This window comes from Cervus canadensis, chromosome 2 (assembly GCF_019320065.1).
Source record: "Cervus canadensis isolate Bull #8, Minnesota chromosome 2, ASM1932006v1, whole genome shotgun sequence".
NCBI lineage: Eukaryota > Metazoa > Chordata > Mammalia > Artiodactyla > Cervidae > Cervus > Cervus canadensis.
In genome coordinates this window covers 29,556,001-29,571,627 of record NC_057387.1, presented here as the reverse complement: position 1 = coordinate 29,571,627, position 15,627 = coordinate 29,556,001, and the positions used below count along the sequence as shown (strand labels likewise).

The 15,627-nt window shown below is 38.4% G+C and overlaps 2 protein-coding genes across 9 annotated transcripts in view; one reads left to right on the top strand and one right to left on the bottom strand.

Annotated features, from left to right (window-relative positions):
* Window positions 1-9,573, bottom strand: part of ST7L (suppression of tumorigenicity 7 like) — a 92,204-nt gene extending 82,631 nt beyond the window's left edge. For 6 of the 8 annotated variants that reach the window (XM_043460313.1, XM_043460315.1, XM_043460314.1 and 3 more), the window contains exons 1-3: window positions 9,264-9,502; window positions 7,543-7,625; window positions 4,293-4,455 (exon numbers count right to left, since the gene is read on the bottom strand). In XM_043460313.1, coding sequence (XP_043316248.1) covers window positions 4,293-4,455; window positions 7,543-7,625; window positions 9,264-9,471 — 454 coding nt within the window. In that variant the 5' untranslated portion in view covers window positions 9,472-9,502. Of the gene's footprint in view, window positions 1-4,292; window positions 4,456-7,542; window positions 7,626-8,625; window positions 8,777-9,263 lie in introns of all 8 variants that reach the window. The other 2 variants (XM_043460320.1, XM_043460319.1) reach the window with 2 other exon arrangements.
* Window positions 9,574-10,015: 442 nt separating this feature from the next.
* Window positions 10,016-15,627, top strand: part of CAPZA1 (capping actin protein of muscle Z-line subunit alpha 1) — a 42,108-nt gene continuing 36,496 nt past the window's right edge. Inside the window, exon 1 of the mRNA XM_043460322.1 lies at window positions 10,016-10,272. Within this exon, the coding sequence (XP_043316257.1) occupies window positions 10,234-10,272 (39 nt within the window). The 5' untranslated portion in view covers window positions 10,016-10,233. The remainder of the gene's footprint in view (window positions 10,273-15,627) is intronic.

Here is a 15,627-nt window from a genome sequence, read left to right as displayed (position 1 = left end):
TTCTAAGAATAAAAAGGAAGTGATTAAGTTTGCTCTGGAGAAATAAGGGGAGACTTTAGAGAGGTGACATTTAAACGTTGTTTTTGTTGTTGTTTAGTCATTCGATGGACATGAGTCTGAGCAAGCTTCGGGAGTTGGTGATGGACAGGGAAGCCTGGCGTGCTGCAGTCCATGGGGTCACAAAGAGTCGGATATGACTGAGTGACTGAACTGAACTTAGTCACTAAGTCATGTCTGACTCCTTGCAACCTCATGGACTGCAGTGCGCCAGGCTTTAAACTTGAATCCTTTAAACTTGAACCACTGTAAAAAATGAGTAGAAGGTTGCCAGATGAAGAACATTCTAAACAGAAGTAGTATTAAAAAACCACACAGCATAGTTCAATTAGAGTACATGGTGGAAGATTAAAGTACACGGTAGAAGGTGACAGGGCTTCCCTGATGGCTCAGATGGTAAAAAACCTGCCTGCGATGTGGGAGACCTGAGTTCAGTCCCTGGGTTGGGAAGATCCCCTGGAGAATGGAAAGCCAACCCACTTCGGTAGTCTTGCCTGGAGAATTTCATGGACAGAGAAGCCTGGCAGGCTATAGTCCATGGGTTGCAAAGAGTTGGAGATGACTAACTAACACCTAAGAAGGTGAGGAGAGCTGTAAATTAGGCTACAGAACAGACTGGGGGAAACTACATAAAAAGCTTAGATATTATTCTTAGTAAGAAGCCATCAAATGTTTATAAATAGAAAGATAACAAATATCAGGTCTTTGTTTAGATCAGTAGTTGTCAAACTACCATTCATGGAACTGCAAAGTAACAACACGTTCCATAATAAATGAGAAGGCATTATTTGCCTTTTTAACTTTTTGAGTGAGTGAAGTTGCTCAGTCATGTTTGACTTTTTGTGATCTTCCCAACCCAGGGATTAAACCCAGGTCTCCTGCATTGTAGGTAGATGCTTTACCGTCTGAGCCACCCTGAGAGTGAGGGCATCCTTAAATTTTGTACCCCAAGCATCTGCCTCACACTAGTGCCAGTCCTGCAAAGTTGGGCTGATGGTACAAAATCAATGGTTTGTAAAACTGCGGGTATTTTAAACTAGTAGTCATTGGATTCCTCACCCCTAATCTAGTAAACAGGCAACCAAATATGAAAGTTGTCTTCAATATAAACAATTGTTTTTTGAGCTGAACTTTTTTTTTCCATGGTGTATCACTTTTATCTGAAAGAATCACCAAGAGACAAATTTATAATTATTCAGATAAATACCTGGCAGACATTTTTCTCAATGGTGAACAAAGTAGATCTGTCAAATTCAAGGAAGAAAAAAACAGTACTTGCCGCTGATGATAGAATTTGAACTTTCAAGTACAATTAGAATTTTGAAAAACTTATATTAGTTACCATGAACTTGACAATTTCCCAATACTTAAAGGCTTTTCTGTGAAATTAGTGGTGATATTAATAAATCTCATTTTAAAAAACTAACAATGTATCAATATTTGGAAGACATGCCTAACTCAGTGAATGAGTATTTTCTAAATGAACAATGAAAGACCCATTCAAAATGGGACACCAAGGGATTTTAATGTAACAGAACATGAAGAGTTAATTGGCATAGCGTCAGTTTCATACTGCAACTAAACTTCAAGAAAGTATCTAAAAAAAAAAAGTATCTCTCAGTAAATTTTGCTGTTGTATTAAAAAAGAATATCCACAACTTTCTGAAAAGATTAAACTATTCTTCCCTTTTCCAACTACGCATCTGTGTGAGAACAGATTTTCTTCACAAATGTCAACCAGAACAACATTTCACAACAGGCAATGCCAGAAGCAGATATGAGAATAAGCTATTTTTCTTTATTAAACTAGATAATAAAGAGATTTAAATGAATGTAAAGCAATGACAGTCTTCTGATTAAAATTTCCTATTTAGGGAAATATAATTATTTTTCATGATATGTGTCTTAGCTCAGGCTGCCATAACTAAATACCATAGCTTGGGCATAGTTATATTGGAGGTTAGAGCTTCAACACATGAATTTGAGGTGGGGGAGAGACACAGTTCAGTTCATAGAAATATGTTAACATGCAATGGGTTTCTGTTATTTTTAAAACAATTGATAAATATTGTTAAAATTTGTTTCAATTTCTAATATGGTAAATACTGGGCATATAATCAATATTTAAACAAAAGCTCTGTGAGGTACTCAATAATTCTGAAGAGTATAAAGATTCCTGGATCTAAAAAGTTTGAGAACCACTTTCTTATAGTAAAGGGAGAAAATGTGCTAAAAGGAGAAGTATCATAGGCAAGGAAACTAGTTAGGATGCACAGCAATAATCCAGGAAAGAGATATCTAAGGCCCAGATATGGGGCAATGAATGCTGAACTAAAAGAAGGCAGAGCAGAGTCAAGGTAATTTTTGAGGGGAAAATAATGAGGGTCAATAGTCTGGAGAAGGAAGGGGAAATAAAAGAGATATTATCTAAAACAACTCAAAGATTTCTCTTATGGAAATTAATAGATTTTAGGATTGTGGAGAGTATCTATTGAAAAGATAATCAGCAGCTTCACTTTGGACTGTAAGCTTAGGATTGCTGAGGGCCATCAAAGGTGAAGATTTCTAGCAGAGTTAGAAATGTGGGTCTAGAACATAAAAGAGAGCTTGAGGGCAGAAATTTAAAATTGGCTCTCCCAATACATATGTCTATGGACAACAATATTATAGAATAAGATGCAGATACCTAGGGAGAGAAAGTGGAACCAGAGAACTTTGACTCAATCTCACAATAGGGTGTAAGACTGTATAATGCATTACTGTTGTAATTATTTACAACTGGACTGTGAGCTTCCTGATGACAGATCTATGTCATATTCATTTTAACATGACTTATTCTTGAGAGCTTGTCTGGAGGTTCTAGCAGGGGAGTGCAGCTACTCGTATACCCTTGACCAAAGACTGGTCCTCCTCTCTTGGGAATGGTCATACTCCTCCACTGAGCACGCAGCTTTGGAAGGGATGCACATGGAGTGGTTAGGAAGGAAGGGGACACCTGCCTAGCCAGCCAGATAAGCCGAATCAACCCTGGCGATCAATGGGGTGACAGATGTTGCAGCCAGATCGCCCTCACATCCAATATGCCCTATTCTTAAGAGTTCTATAATTATTTTATGAAAGGGGAGAAAGGAGAAGAGGAAAGAAAATTACCATTATTCCTTCCCGTACTTCCTGAATGGCTGTCAACCCCACCCCTACTAATCCTGGTCAACTCCCACTCAAGCTTTATGGCTCAGTTTAAATGGTTCTTTCTCAGAGAACTTCCCTGACCACACATAAAAAGTGCCATCAATTTCACTCAGGTAGTATTCTTCTACTAAACTAATATAAATTTCAAGTTTAGTTTACTGAACAAATGAGACATTATGGCATTCTACAGAATTAACTCATTTGTATTATTATTGTATGATTATAACCTACACCAAATGAAAGTGAAAGTGAAGTCACTCAGTCTTGTCCAACTCTCTGAGACCCCATAGACTGTAGCCTACCAGGCTCCTCTGTCCATGAGATTTTCATACCAAATGAAAGGAACAAATAATCCAAAAATGTCACTTCTATTTGGCTTCAAAGATTTTACTTTCTTAATTGTATAATTACCAGATACATATAGAAGAATGGTCTACAATTTAAGTATGACAACAGAATATTCATACATTGACAAGAGATTTTGATGTCTTTGTAAATATACTGACAAGAAAAAATATTTTTCCTAACTTTGTTCTCTTGGCAGAGATGGCTAATTGTCTCTGTTCTCTCCTTTATCAGTAATAAGATCCCCTTTTCACCTGGGCACATGTACATTGAGAAAATGATTACAATTTCTAACCCCCCTTACAGCTAGTTCTAACCATTTGATAAAGATCTGACCAGTAGAAAGTAAGTCAAAATAGTATGTAACGCTTCTGCGAAGTATCCTTGACTGCTGTGGGGAAAGTGTCTTTCTCCTGACCTATTCTCCTTCCTGCTGACTAGAATGTGGGCATGATGGCTGAAGCCAGAGCAACTGTCTTGGAACACAATGAAAAACTGCACAGGATATGGCAGGCTAATAAAACAGGAGTCAAAAAAAAAAAAAAAATAGAAGGAGTCTAGGTCTCTGACGATCATTGCTCTCCATATCAGCCATTAAACCTGTATTTAAAGGAAAGACAAATTTCTATTGTTAAATGTTTTCTATCTGCCACTGTCAAACACAATCTTAACTATACAGCTCTGAAAACATTTCATTTCACCTGACAAATTCTGCCTGCTGGTTTCGCTTTCTCTGTTGTTGGAAGGAGAACCTGGCTCTGAAATGCTGCTTTCTGTTCCTCCCATCAGTGGTCGCAAATGGCTTACAGAAACTTGCTCAATAAAAGATGTGCCATGCTTATGAAAGTACCACCATTCAAATATCTGTGACAAAGAGAAAACATCTTTCATTTAAAACAGAACTGATCAGCAGATATGAGTTCAAATCAAAACATTCTCTCAAGACGTCCCTGTTTAATTCAGTCTTTTAAATGTACTTTCCTTCCAAAAAACAAGCCAAACGCAAGATTCCCTGATAACACATACCAAGCCGAGGTAAATGCCTTTTTATAGCTTTGTCATAAAATTCAGACAAGCTTAGGCAACACTAGAAGAAACATGTCTGTAAATAAAGCATTTAAAAAACAATAAGTATTTAACCTATAAAGAATATGTTACGTTACAATGTCATTTGAGTCTATCTGTAGCGCAATTAAAAGAAAAATAATTTTGAAACAACTAGTATGATGTGCTTAACCACTACACTAGGGTTAGAATGCCCACACTGACTCCCAATTCAGCCATACTTTACCTGTGTGTTTTGTGTAAGTCACTTAAATTCTCAGAGCCTCAATGTCCTATTGAGCAAATATGGTTGACAAGAATTAGAAGTTCTTCTGAACAATAAAGTACTAATCCAGTATTTGGCAGTACTGTTAATGTAGGTTAAGAGTCAGGTTGATTCCCACATTGAACCATTTAAAAGTCAGGATATTCCTTTCTTTCTGTTTCCAAGGTTTATCACTGCTATAAGAGGAAATCAAAAGCAGCTCTCTGTGCTGAATTAGCAGAGTGTTTCATATTTGGATACTCCGGCCTTTTCAGCTCCCTTTGCTGGCTTCTCTGGGTGTGAGCTTAAACGACATATCCGAAGGCAATTTTTCCTGATTCCACAGAATGAAAAACTATTTTATGTACTCCCATAGGTTCTTTTTTTCCTTTCAGAATAAACTTTGTACTCATAATAACTAAACAACTGGCTTTGCTGCTATTCTTCAAGCTCCCAAGCACACAACCTCTTCAGGTAGAGATAACACAGCACAACTAGCTTCCTCATTTCAGGTGGTAAAAGAAATTATAAATAACTTTGCTAATAAAAACTCATCAGTAGTTCAAGGGTAATGACACAGTTCAACCTTTAAAATGTTACTTGAATTCCTAATTTTTATAAATTTAAAACTCTGATTTGAAAAAAGTAACAAATTTTAAAAACTCTTTTACGTATTATATGTTATGAATCAATATTATATGTGTGTGTGTGTGTAAGTTTTCTCCCCTCCTTATAAACAAGAAAATTAGGACTCAATTCATGTTACTTGCCCAAATGGCAGAGTCAAGACTCAAAACTTCATCTGCTGGTTGCAAGAGCAATGCTTTTTCCACTATATAAGCTGTTTAAAGATAGTTTATCTCCTTTATTTAGATTTTTATCAGTTCAGTTCAGTCACTCAGTTGTGTCCAACTTTTCGACCCCATGGACTGGAGCATGCCAGGCCTCCCTGTCCATCACCAACTCCCAGAGTTTACTCAAACTCATGTCCATTGAGTCAGTGATGCCATCTAACCATCTCATCCTCTGTCATCCCCTTCTCCTCCCGCCTTCAATCTTTCCCAGCATCAGGGTCTTTTCAAATGAGTCAGTTCTTCACATCAGGTGGTCAAAGTATCGGAGTTTCAGCTTCAACATCAGTCCTTCCAATAAATATTCAGCACTGATTTCTTTTAGGATAGACTGGTTAGATCTCCTTGCAGTCTATTCTGTGGCAAAATATGCTAAATTATGAAAAGGATTTATAAATCAATAAATTTTTAGGCTTTTAAAAACAGAGTTTTCAATAAAAAATTTAAAAAATAAAAATAAAAACAGAGTTTTCATCCAGAATTCCTCAACAATTTTTTTTGAGTCGAGAGAAAAGTCTCTTTTTCATCTGGCATTTCTCTTTAACAAAATGGCCAAGTGTCTCTATAGGAAAAAAAAAAAACAAAACTCCAATACAAATGTTATTATTTTTACATTTCTACTATAGTTACAGAGCACCACCTAGAGATGAGAAAAAAATTTAGAAAAATTTCATTCGCCATGCATGCCATAATACTTCCTAAGATTTTTATCTGTAGCAGTATTTTTCCAAAGTTGACACTAGGAAACACTAGCTCCTAGGGATGTTAACAAAGATTACAAATTTTTAAAAAATCTTTTCAAATTAAAAATGATAGCATGGTTAAATAAAGCAAGAGAAAATTGAGTTAAACAGGTTTCTTTTTTGCGTAACTTCTTAGAATAACATGGCCAAAATTCAACAAGTGCTACTATGTTGTTCCAAGTTTTCACACACATTATCTCAGTTAATCCTCATAACTATGAAACTGATACTATTTTTAATTTTTTTTGCCAAGTCAGGCAGCTCATGGGATCTTAAGGTTCTGGACCAGGGATCCAACCCGGCCTTCAGCAGTCAAACCAGGGAGCCCTAAACCAATGGACCACCAGGGAATTACCAAGGTGATACTGTTATAATCCCCAGTGTACAGATGAGGAAACTGGAGCTTTAGAAAAGTTAATTCATTTGCTCAAAGTCACACAACTAAAGTGATGGTTAGTCTACTCTACTCTTAAACACTCTAGAGAGGTAAACAGCAGGTAGACTATAAGCCCAATTCAAGACACATATAAATTTTTAGTCTGCTCAATGTTGCCAGCATTAAAGTACTGGAAGACTTAAGATAAAAACTTTATATCCAGGTTTTCTTGAAATCATTTGAAAAAATTGGAAGTTCTAGTAATACTGGTCTGCAAATCTACATGGCAACAATTATCTTTAGCCTTTTCTAGAAGGAACATAGTCTTTTCTAGAAGGAACATGTACTGTCCAGATAATCCAGTCTTCAAAGTAAATAAAAATTTTATTTTTTACATTCTGCCCATTTTACTCATTTTTGTTACCTAGCCAAGCTTACGAGCACTTAGTGGGGGAACTCACCTCCCATTACACTCCCCACCACACACACTCTATTATATGCAAATGAATACTACCAATCTCTAAAAGTAGCGAGGAAGTTGCAGTGTTTTTTAAAATGCTTTTTCACATTTTAAGAATGCTAATCTATAAGTATTTATAATTACTATAATAATTTAAACAGATTTGATTTTTAGATAAACACCAAAGCATGAAGGAAATGGAAACTACTTACAAATATTAGTCCTGATATCAAAGAAGATGTCCCTGTAAGTGCCACATAGAATTTGGGTGTCAATGAATTTAAAAATACTGTCACTGCCAAAAAGAAAAAACAAATCAAAGTTTACAAGTACTGAAGTTACAAATATGTAGGTGACTTTATGAGTGAAGGAACATAAGTAGATTAATATCTAGTATGAGATTCATTTGAGAAAGTTGTAATTTTTTAAAAAGCTACTTTGCATTCTCATTGTATCATTATCTTAAAAATGCCTTCACACATGTAAGGAGATCATTTAGCTTGCTGTTGAGAATAAAACCAAGAACATCATAATTTAGACAAGAACTTTTGCAGTTCCATCACTTATATTACCAAGGCAGATTAAAACTATTTCCTAATTATTTTGGTGAGATCCAAACCAGTGTTTCAAGTTAGAGGGAAGGAAATAGTGTATGTATTTGACAGGTCACCTAGAGAGGCAAAATAGCCCAAAGAGAACAGCAAACTAACTGCTTCCTATATTTGATTCACTGAAAACCTGGACCAGACTCTTCACTTCAAATAACAGTCTCATAAATACTTTGGGTTTTAGAAAGAAATAAAAATCTGTAAAGTCATCGACTCTCATCTGAATGGCATAGTTAATATATAGTTAATATATATGTAAAAAAAAAAGATAAACTCAATGAGTAACATTTCACTGAGTGTACAAACCACTAGTAAGCACTTCATTAACCTGTAACAGAAACACCAAATTAGCTTTTTCAAACAGTATAGGAAGGTCAATTCATCTAGCTTGTTTTAGTGTGTTAGTTGTATCTGGATTTACATACTCAGTTCTTAAAAAGCCCAAAGTATTTCAGAACATTATCTCAGTCTTTCATGTTATCTCACAGGATAGAAAATGGAACACTTGCCTTCTCTTTCTACAGAAAAATAAAACAACACTGACAGTCAAAATCGTCACCCAACAGAAATACTTTCATTTTAATCTGAGGTTGCCGATTTGTAATGACATAGTAAGAGGCCCTGGCTCCCATCCACTCTGACCCGGCTACAGCTAAAGAATATTTGCAGAATCCAAGGGATCGTCACCTCGTAGATGTCTTTGGGTCTTCAGCCCACACTACACAGCAAGCTCTCTACGAATGTTGAAAGAACGAACTAAGGAAAGTACCCACTACTGTTTGTGGCTCTCTTTCTCATTACTTCCTGTACTGTTCTATTGTATGACTCAAGATAAAGCCTAAAACAGAGAACGGACAAAAATATAACGGAAACTGTTTCTTGACAAAGCTATTTTAAAACATAAGAATAGTTGGCAAAGATCGTGGTGTTTTCTCTTAGATGTTGTTTGAGTGTGGGTTCTCTCAGCTCAGTGGCGGGAGACTCAAAGGGTGTGTATAAATTCTGCATCCAGTTCTGAAATTGCTCTCATCGGCCCTATCACCTGAAGCTTACAGCTTGTCAGGTGGTTTCTCTTAGGGCTCAAGAGGGCACACGAGAGAGGGCGGATCTTAAGAGTTCGGGGAGGAGCCGGCGACTGCAGCTCAAGTTTGACAATCAGCTGCGGCCTCAGAGAAAAAGAATCCACTCGGTCGCTTAAACTAACTCATACTCCAAGGCTCTCCCGTGATAAGGAAATCTCTGCCTTTTGGCCTTTGCCCCCGGCACCTCTAACTGCCCCCTACCCCGCACCGCCGCCCGTCCCCGGGGAGCTCTGGGCCTCTCACCCGCTGCCAAATTCTCACACAGCCTGAGCGGGACCCTTAGAGCGTAAAGCAGCCCCAGCCCCGCCACGAACCACAGTGAGGCCCCAATGCCCGCCAGGCCAGCCCGCAGCCGCTCCCTCCAGCCCAGCGGCGGGCTTAGGCCGGGAGCAGGGGCAGAAGGAGACGCCGCAGCAATCGCTGCTTCACCTAAGCCGTCACTGTCCGCCATCTTGCCGCTCCCGCTGGCGCCGGGAGTTGGGAGGGGAGAAGGGCAGGAAAGCGGGAGTCGGGAATCCTGGGATAGTGGCGGACTTAAAGTTGGCCTCCGTGAAAACTGATAGTCCCAGGGAACGGGGACGGAGATGTGGAAAGTGGAGGAGCGCCCCAGGACTGAGCTATCTATTCCTTCCGAAGGAGGGAAAGGGCGGATGGCGGCACCTATTCTGGAGGAACTGAACTGTGACCCCGGAGTGAAGTTTTTAGCCTCCAGACGAGTGAGGGTCGCCTTCCACCCCATTCCTAGGGTTGAAAAAGCCACCAACCGTTCCAGAGTCCGAGCAGCACTACACCCTTTGGGCTCGGCTGGCATGGAGAGCACTGGTACTGGGAAAATCTACAGGAGTAGCGACAGCAATTTGGTTGGCTGGAGCTCGGGCGCCAATACCAGTCGAAAAACTCTCCCAACGTCCCATAGATGAATAGGGAAATGGCTGGAGCTCGGGCGCCAATACCAGTCGAAACACGCTCCCAACGTCCCAAAAATGAGTGGGGAAATAATTGTAACTCGGTGAGAAAGATATTAGATTTAAAGTTAGCCGACTTCCTTGGGCGCCGAGCCCCGGGGCCATACCCCCGCCCGTAACTGACATGGCGCTCTCGCGGTCGGCGTTTCCGGGCGGGTCCTTCCGACGGCCCTCGCTGTGATTCCATCATTCGGCTTTCTTCCCGGCCTCCCTCGCGCCAGGGCCGGGCTGGGCCAGAGCAGCCCAAGATGGCCGACTTCGAGGATCGGGTGTCGGATGAGGAGAAGGTAAGGGGTTCGCCTCTGTCTCTTGCCTCTTCCTGGGACAGGGAAGGGGGGCCCGACCTGACTGCGGTGGGAACCCCGGCAGTGCCCCCAGGAGAAGGAAGCTTCTCGGCCTGTGCCGGCATACGTTCTCCGCAGTCGGGACGCTTCGCTGCCCTCTTGAGGGGCTTTCCTCTGCCTCACGGTGGCCCCAGTTCCCCATTCCTCAACTCTCTTTTACTGTTGGGCCTGAGGCACAACCCAGTGGTCTTCCTGCGAAAGAAGAGACCTTCCGTTATTGAATTGTGACTGTGGACCTATTTTGTATTTGAGAAAGGGGGCGATGATGATGTCGCGACGAATCAAGAAGCAATTATTTTACCGCCTTTAGCTGTTGGGGCTCACCCCATCCCCCCATTTTTAGATACGATTGGGGCTAGTTTAGGGCGAGTCACTTCCTGGTCAGGGTGGCCTCTTAACTTCCCTTTTGCTCCTCCTTCCTCAGGAAGTGATTTTGCTGTCACGACTCCTCGACAGGGAGAGGTCTCTAATGTCTTGGCCGCCTATCCTCCTACACCTCTTTTCCCACATACTACCGGCTAAACGAACTCGCTATTATAAATGTGTGAGCCTCAGGGAGATTGGCTTCAGAATCTGAACACGCTTTTCTCTGTAACACACCTTTGATTGTATGTATACGGCCCCCCTCGGTGACTCTGTCCCTTAGGTCTAACAGCCTTTCAACGATAATTTTTGAAAAACAGTTTTCGATTTTTTTCTTAACAAGATTAGCCAACGAATTCTTTCTTTTTTAACTCCAGGAAGGTTTTATGTCGCACATACACTTAATGTTAACATATGCAAGTCTGGACAAAGCTTCCTGCCTTCTTTGGTGCTCCACTGTGATGTCTCTGATTATAGTTGAACTTGTCTGTGTGTAATTTGTATGCTTATTTCTTTAAAAGTGTCTTAAGTACAAGAGAATATTCCACCTTAGGTGGAATAATTCTTTTCCTGACAACTGCAAATTTTTTATAACAGTTTGTCAGGGTTTTCAGTAAATAGGTTAAAGATTTTAGAACTTGAGAACATTATAATGATTTCACAACATAATTCGTAGTAGGACAAGGAATTATGTCTTGTTTCCCACAGTGACTCTTACAAAATGTACACCTCTGAATACTCTGTTAATGTATCTGGGTTTTCTTGGACTGTTTATGATCCAAGAGTCCTCTGTATGGAATAACTTGGTATATCATATAAGCCATGCCATTTTGAAATGCTAAAGAAAGCGCTGAACATTCACAAGCCATTGAACAACACTTCAGAATTAGATTTTCTCTTACTTGGAAATTGATTCTCGTAAATGTATAAGATTTAACGGGGCAAGGGCATTTTATACTGTATGTGAACTTATGCTAGGGAGAAAACTATTAATATAATAAAGTGTTTATTCTAAAGGCAAAAAGTTATAATTCAGATGAAGTTAAATTACAATGAAAATCATGGGATAGCAAAGCATTTGTTAGCCCAACTGATGGTCCACATAAGCAAAATTTCACTAGAATTTAAGATAATAAACTTTGAAGTTTACCAGTGTTGGGTTTTTGTTTTTGACACAGGATTAGAATGCCCTTTTTTTGTTTTTAGAATGCCTTTTTAATTGAACTTAGAGGAGAAATACCTACTTCAAAGTGTAAATTAAGATGTCTCTGGATATTGACAGTGTTGAAATTAGTAACATTTAAAAAAAGCCTTAATTTTATAGCAGCAGATCTGTGACCAGTTTTCTCTTATCTCCCAGCATACTTCTTTTGCTAATTTTAATAATGACATAGCAAGGAAATCATAGTTAGTAAGGTAAATCTGCCCCAAAAATGTTGATGAATTTTATATTCAGTAAACAGGTTTTAGATTAACTGCATTGTCTTCATTAGAGTAGATAATTAAGAATAGCTGATATAAAAAAAAAATCTCATGTAAGAAATCCATATGACTGAGATTACTGAAATTTTGTTAGATTTTTTATTCCTAGAGATGAACTGATATGTATTTCTCTGTTGTGGATCAGTAGGTAAAAATAAAGGGCTTTGACTTGAAAGATTACTTCCATTTTCCTTCAACTTTATACTTGACCTCTTTTTCTCCAGGCTCCTGATGCCTTTTAACTGAATTCATGAACTGAAAAAGTATTTTTCTGAAAAGACTTGTTGATATGAATACATTAGCATTCGTAAACAAAAAGTTACCTTTAAGCAAGATGCTTGTTGTACAAAACTTTCACAATCAAGGCACTATTACAAAAAAGATATTTTCAGCCTTAGTTTGTATATTGATTCTTCCTTGAGGGTGCTGTAAAGTTTTCATTTTTTTCTTTTTTTAACTAAGATCTCAACTGCATTTGATTTTATTTTTTGTAGCACACGTGTGTCATGATGCCAAATATATTTTAATACTGCTTTTTATCTTTGTTACATTTTCTAAAAACAGTGAGCCCAGAGGTGAATTTGGTGGTGATGGCCTCAGATTTCCTTGCAAATGTTTCTGTAAAAGCTAGTAAGATCAACCATTCTCATAACTAACTGCTGAAGTTTTTGTCACTTTATAAAGAGGAAGTTGGGTTTTTTAACTTCTGCATTGTTACCTGAAATGGTCATGATGAGCTGCCTAAATAAAACAGGAAGTTGAAAGTGTAATAACTTGCAAAAATAAATACTTTTAGTTGTATCCTAGAGTTCAGTTTCTGAGAATGAGTTCTACTTATCTAGTAGAGAGTCTTCAGTTACATGGTTCCAAATGCTTTACAAGACCAAAATGAAAAGATACCATAATTAGGAAATTTAAGGTATGAGATAAACTACTTGTTTGTATTCTTTGCACCGACTGTTTCCTTTATTTCATGATTCAACATTATAAACACATAAATGCACACAAAATTTTAGGGTTGAAAAGAGTGCCAGTGGTACATTTTTTTCCTTCAGCCTAACAAGTGTAATATTTGTGTACAGCTTCAAAAGTACCATAACTGAAAATTGGATCTCTATGCTTTAAGTTTAGATAAAACCGTTTTTAAGACACTTCTTGAGAAATGGGTTTATCAAAATTATATAGGAGAGGTGTGGAAAATGTTGTAAATAGACACTGAAATTTGAAGGCTTTGTTAGAGATCATGAAGATATTTTTACTTGTAAAGTGGATTTCGTTGATTATGTGTTACCTCCTTAATTTACTAGGTGAGTTATTACTCTTATAAAGTAAACCCTAAAGCTTAATGGCCATGGCTATTTTGTAACAAGTCATTCATTAGAATTAATACTACCCTTTTTAAATCTTCTGTTGGGTTTGTTGAGTAGTATTCATATAATCTGTTACAAAATCTTGGACAGGAGCACAAAGCCTAAGCAGGTACAAATTCAGGCGCCCATTTCTGGTGAAGAGTGTAGGTTTATTATAATTTCTTCAAGAACATCTAGCTGTTTCATTAGGACCAGCCTTAAAGCTAAGCAAAGCATTTGTCAAAAAATTCAGACACCAGGTTAGTCTGATTCAGAAGGCTTGCTTTTTTCACTGTACTATTTTTAACATATCCATGAATGAAAAAAATCCGAGTAATTCATTTAATGAATTATATTAGATTCTTTTTTTTGGGAGGGTGGGGGAGGTGTGTGTGCTGGGTCTTTGTTGCAGCACATAGCCTTCTCTAGTTGTGGCATAGAGGTTTAGTTGCCCTGCAGCATGTGGGATCTTAGTTCCCCAACCAGGGATCAAACCTTAGTCCCCTGCATTGGAAGGCAGATCCTTAAGCACTGGACTACCAGGAAAGTCACCTATTTAATGAATTATAAATGAGGTATTGTGGGGTAGTGGGAAAGAAAAAGCCTCAGGATATTTGGTCTCTTCTTGCTGTGCTGTTAGCTACCAGTGTGATTTTGGAAAAATCACTTGTCTCTGAGCCTTGAAAGTTTTCTTCTAAAATAGGTGGACCTCGAAAGTTTTCTTTTAATATAGGTAAGGGGAATTGGATCAAACTGATTGAACAAAATTTAATGAACTTTTTCAAACTCTTAAAAAAAAACTCTTTTAAAAACTGAAATGTTAAAATGTTCCAGGAGTTTCTGTCATTATCTGCTTTGGCACATTTGCCCTGATAACGAAGCTGTGAAATCCTTGGTTACTGCAAGGATTTATCTAGTGCCTAGCAGAGCACCGGGTACATAGTGTAGGCCCAAGCTATTGGTATGAAAGACACCAATCAATCACAGCTTCATTCATTTTTGTATTTCCCCAGCTCATGCTCCCTCATTCCCCTTCCCCAATTATTTCTGGTAATCTGTAGGTATTTTTTGTGTTCAGGAATATGTCCACACCATGGGTGCCTCTTTGAGTATACATAGTGTCTAAGCATCTACTGCCATTACTGATGCTCTGTCATGGCACTGCTAAGAATCTTTGATCCCCCTGGGAGCATTTCCCTAGTAAATTCAATAAAGTTTTGAAGCCTTATTGCACATCAAAATTAGTGTCTATACAGTTGTCCCTAGGTATCTGTGGAGGAGTGGTTTCAGGGACCGCCCCACCCCATGCCAAAATCTGCAGATATTCAAGTCCCTTATATAAGAAGTAGTAAGGTTAGTTCTCTGTTTCTACACTCATGGATACAGAGGGCTGACTATGTATACCTTGCAAAACCCCTAATAAAAGTATTTCCTTCATAAGTCCTTTCTTTTAGAGCTCAGAAAAACACATAGGATCAGGTGTCATTACTCTTGTCTGTCTCAAGTGCACAAATCACTTCATCTTTTTGTGAAAAAAAAAAAAAAAATTAAAGTCCTTATGTAGAGTAATTCCTGAAAGTAAAAACCTTGGACAGGGGAAACTAGTCATGATAATTTTTTGATAAGCCAGTTTTACTACTTGGGGATTTCTGAACTAGGTGATGATTTGAATATATACTTGCTGTTATTTTCCCTTCTCCCTTTATCAGAACCTCCTGCCAACCTCTGCTTTTCTGTTCTTGCCACCATTCTCATTTAGTCACGTAGACTCAGAACGTTGTCATCATCTTTTTCACCCATAACCTCTCCTCTCATGTTCAGTTAGTATTTCAGTCTTGTAAATTCTTCTTTCTATCATTAGACTTTATTCTTCTATTTCCATGAGTCTTTTTAAAATTATTTTGAGTATATAGGAGCTATTATCAGATGCATAAAATTAAAATGGTAGACTTGTAAAAAGTCCCCTCCCACCCACTTTCCAGCTACCAAGTTCCCCTGAGCAGCACCCAATATTACCAGTCTCTTTTCTATTTTATTTTATTTATTTATTTCAGTTTTATTTACCAGTGGTTAGGACTCTGTGCTTTCACTACTGTGGGCCCAG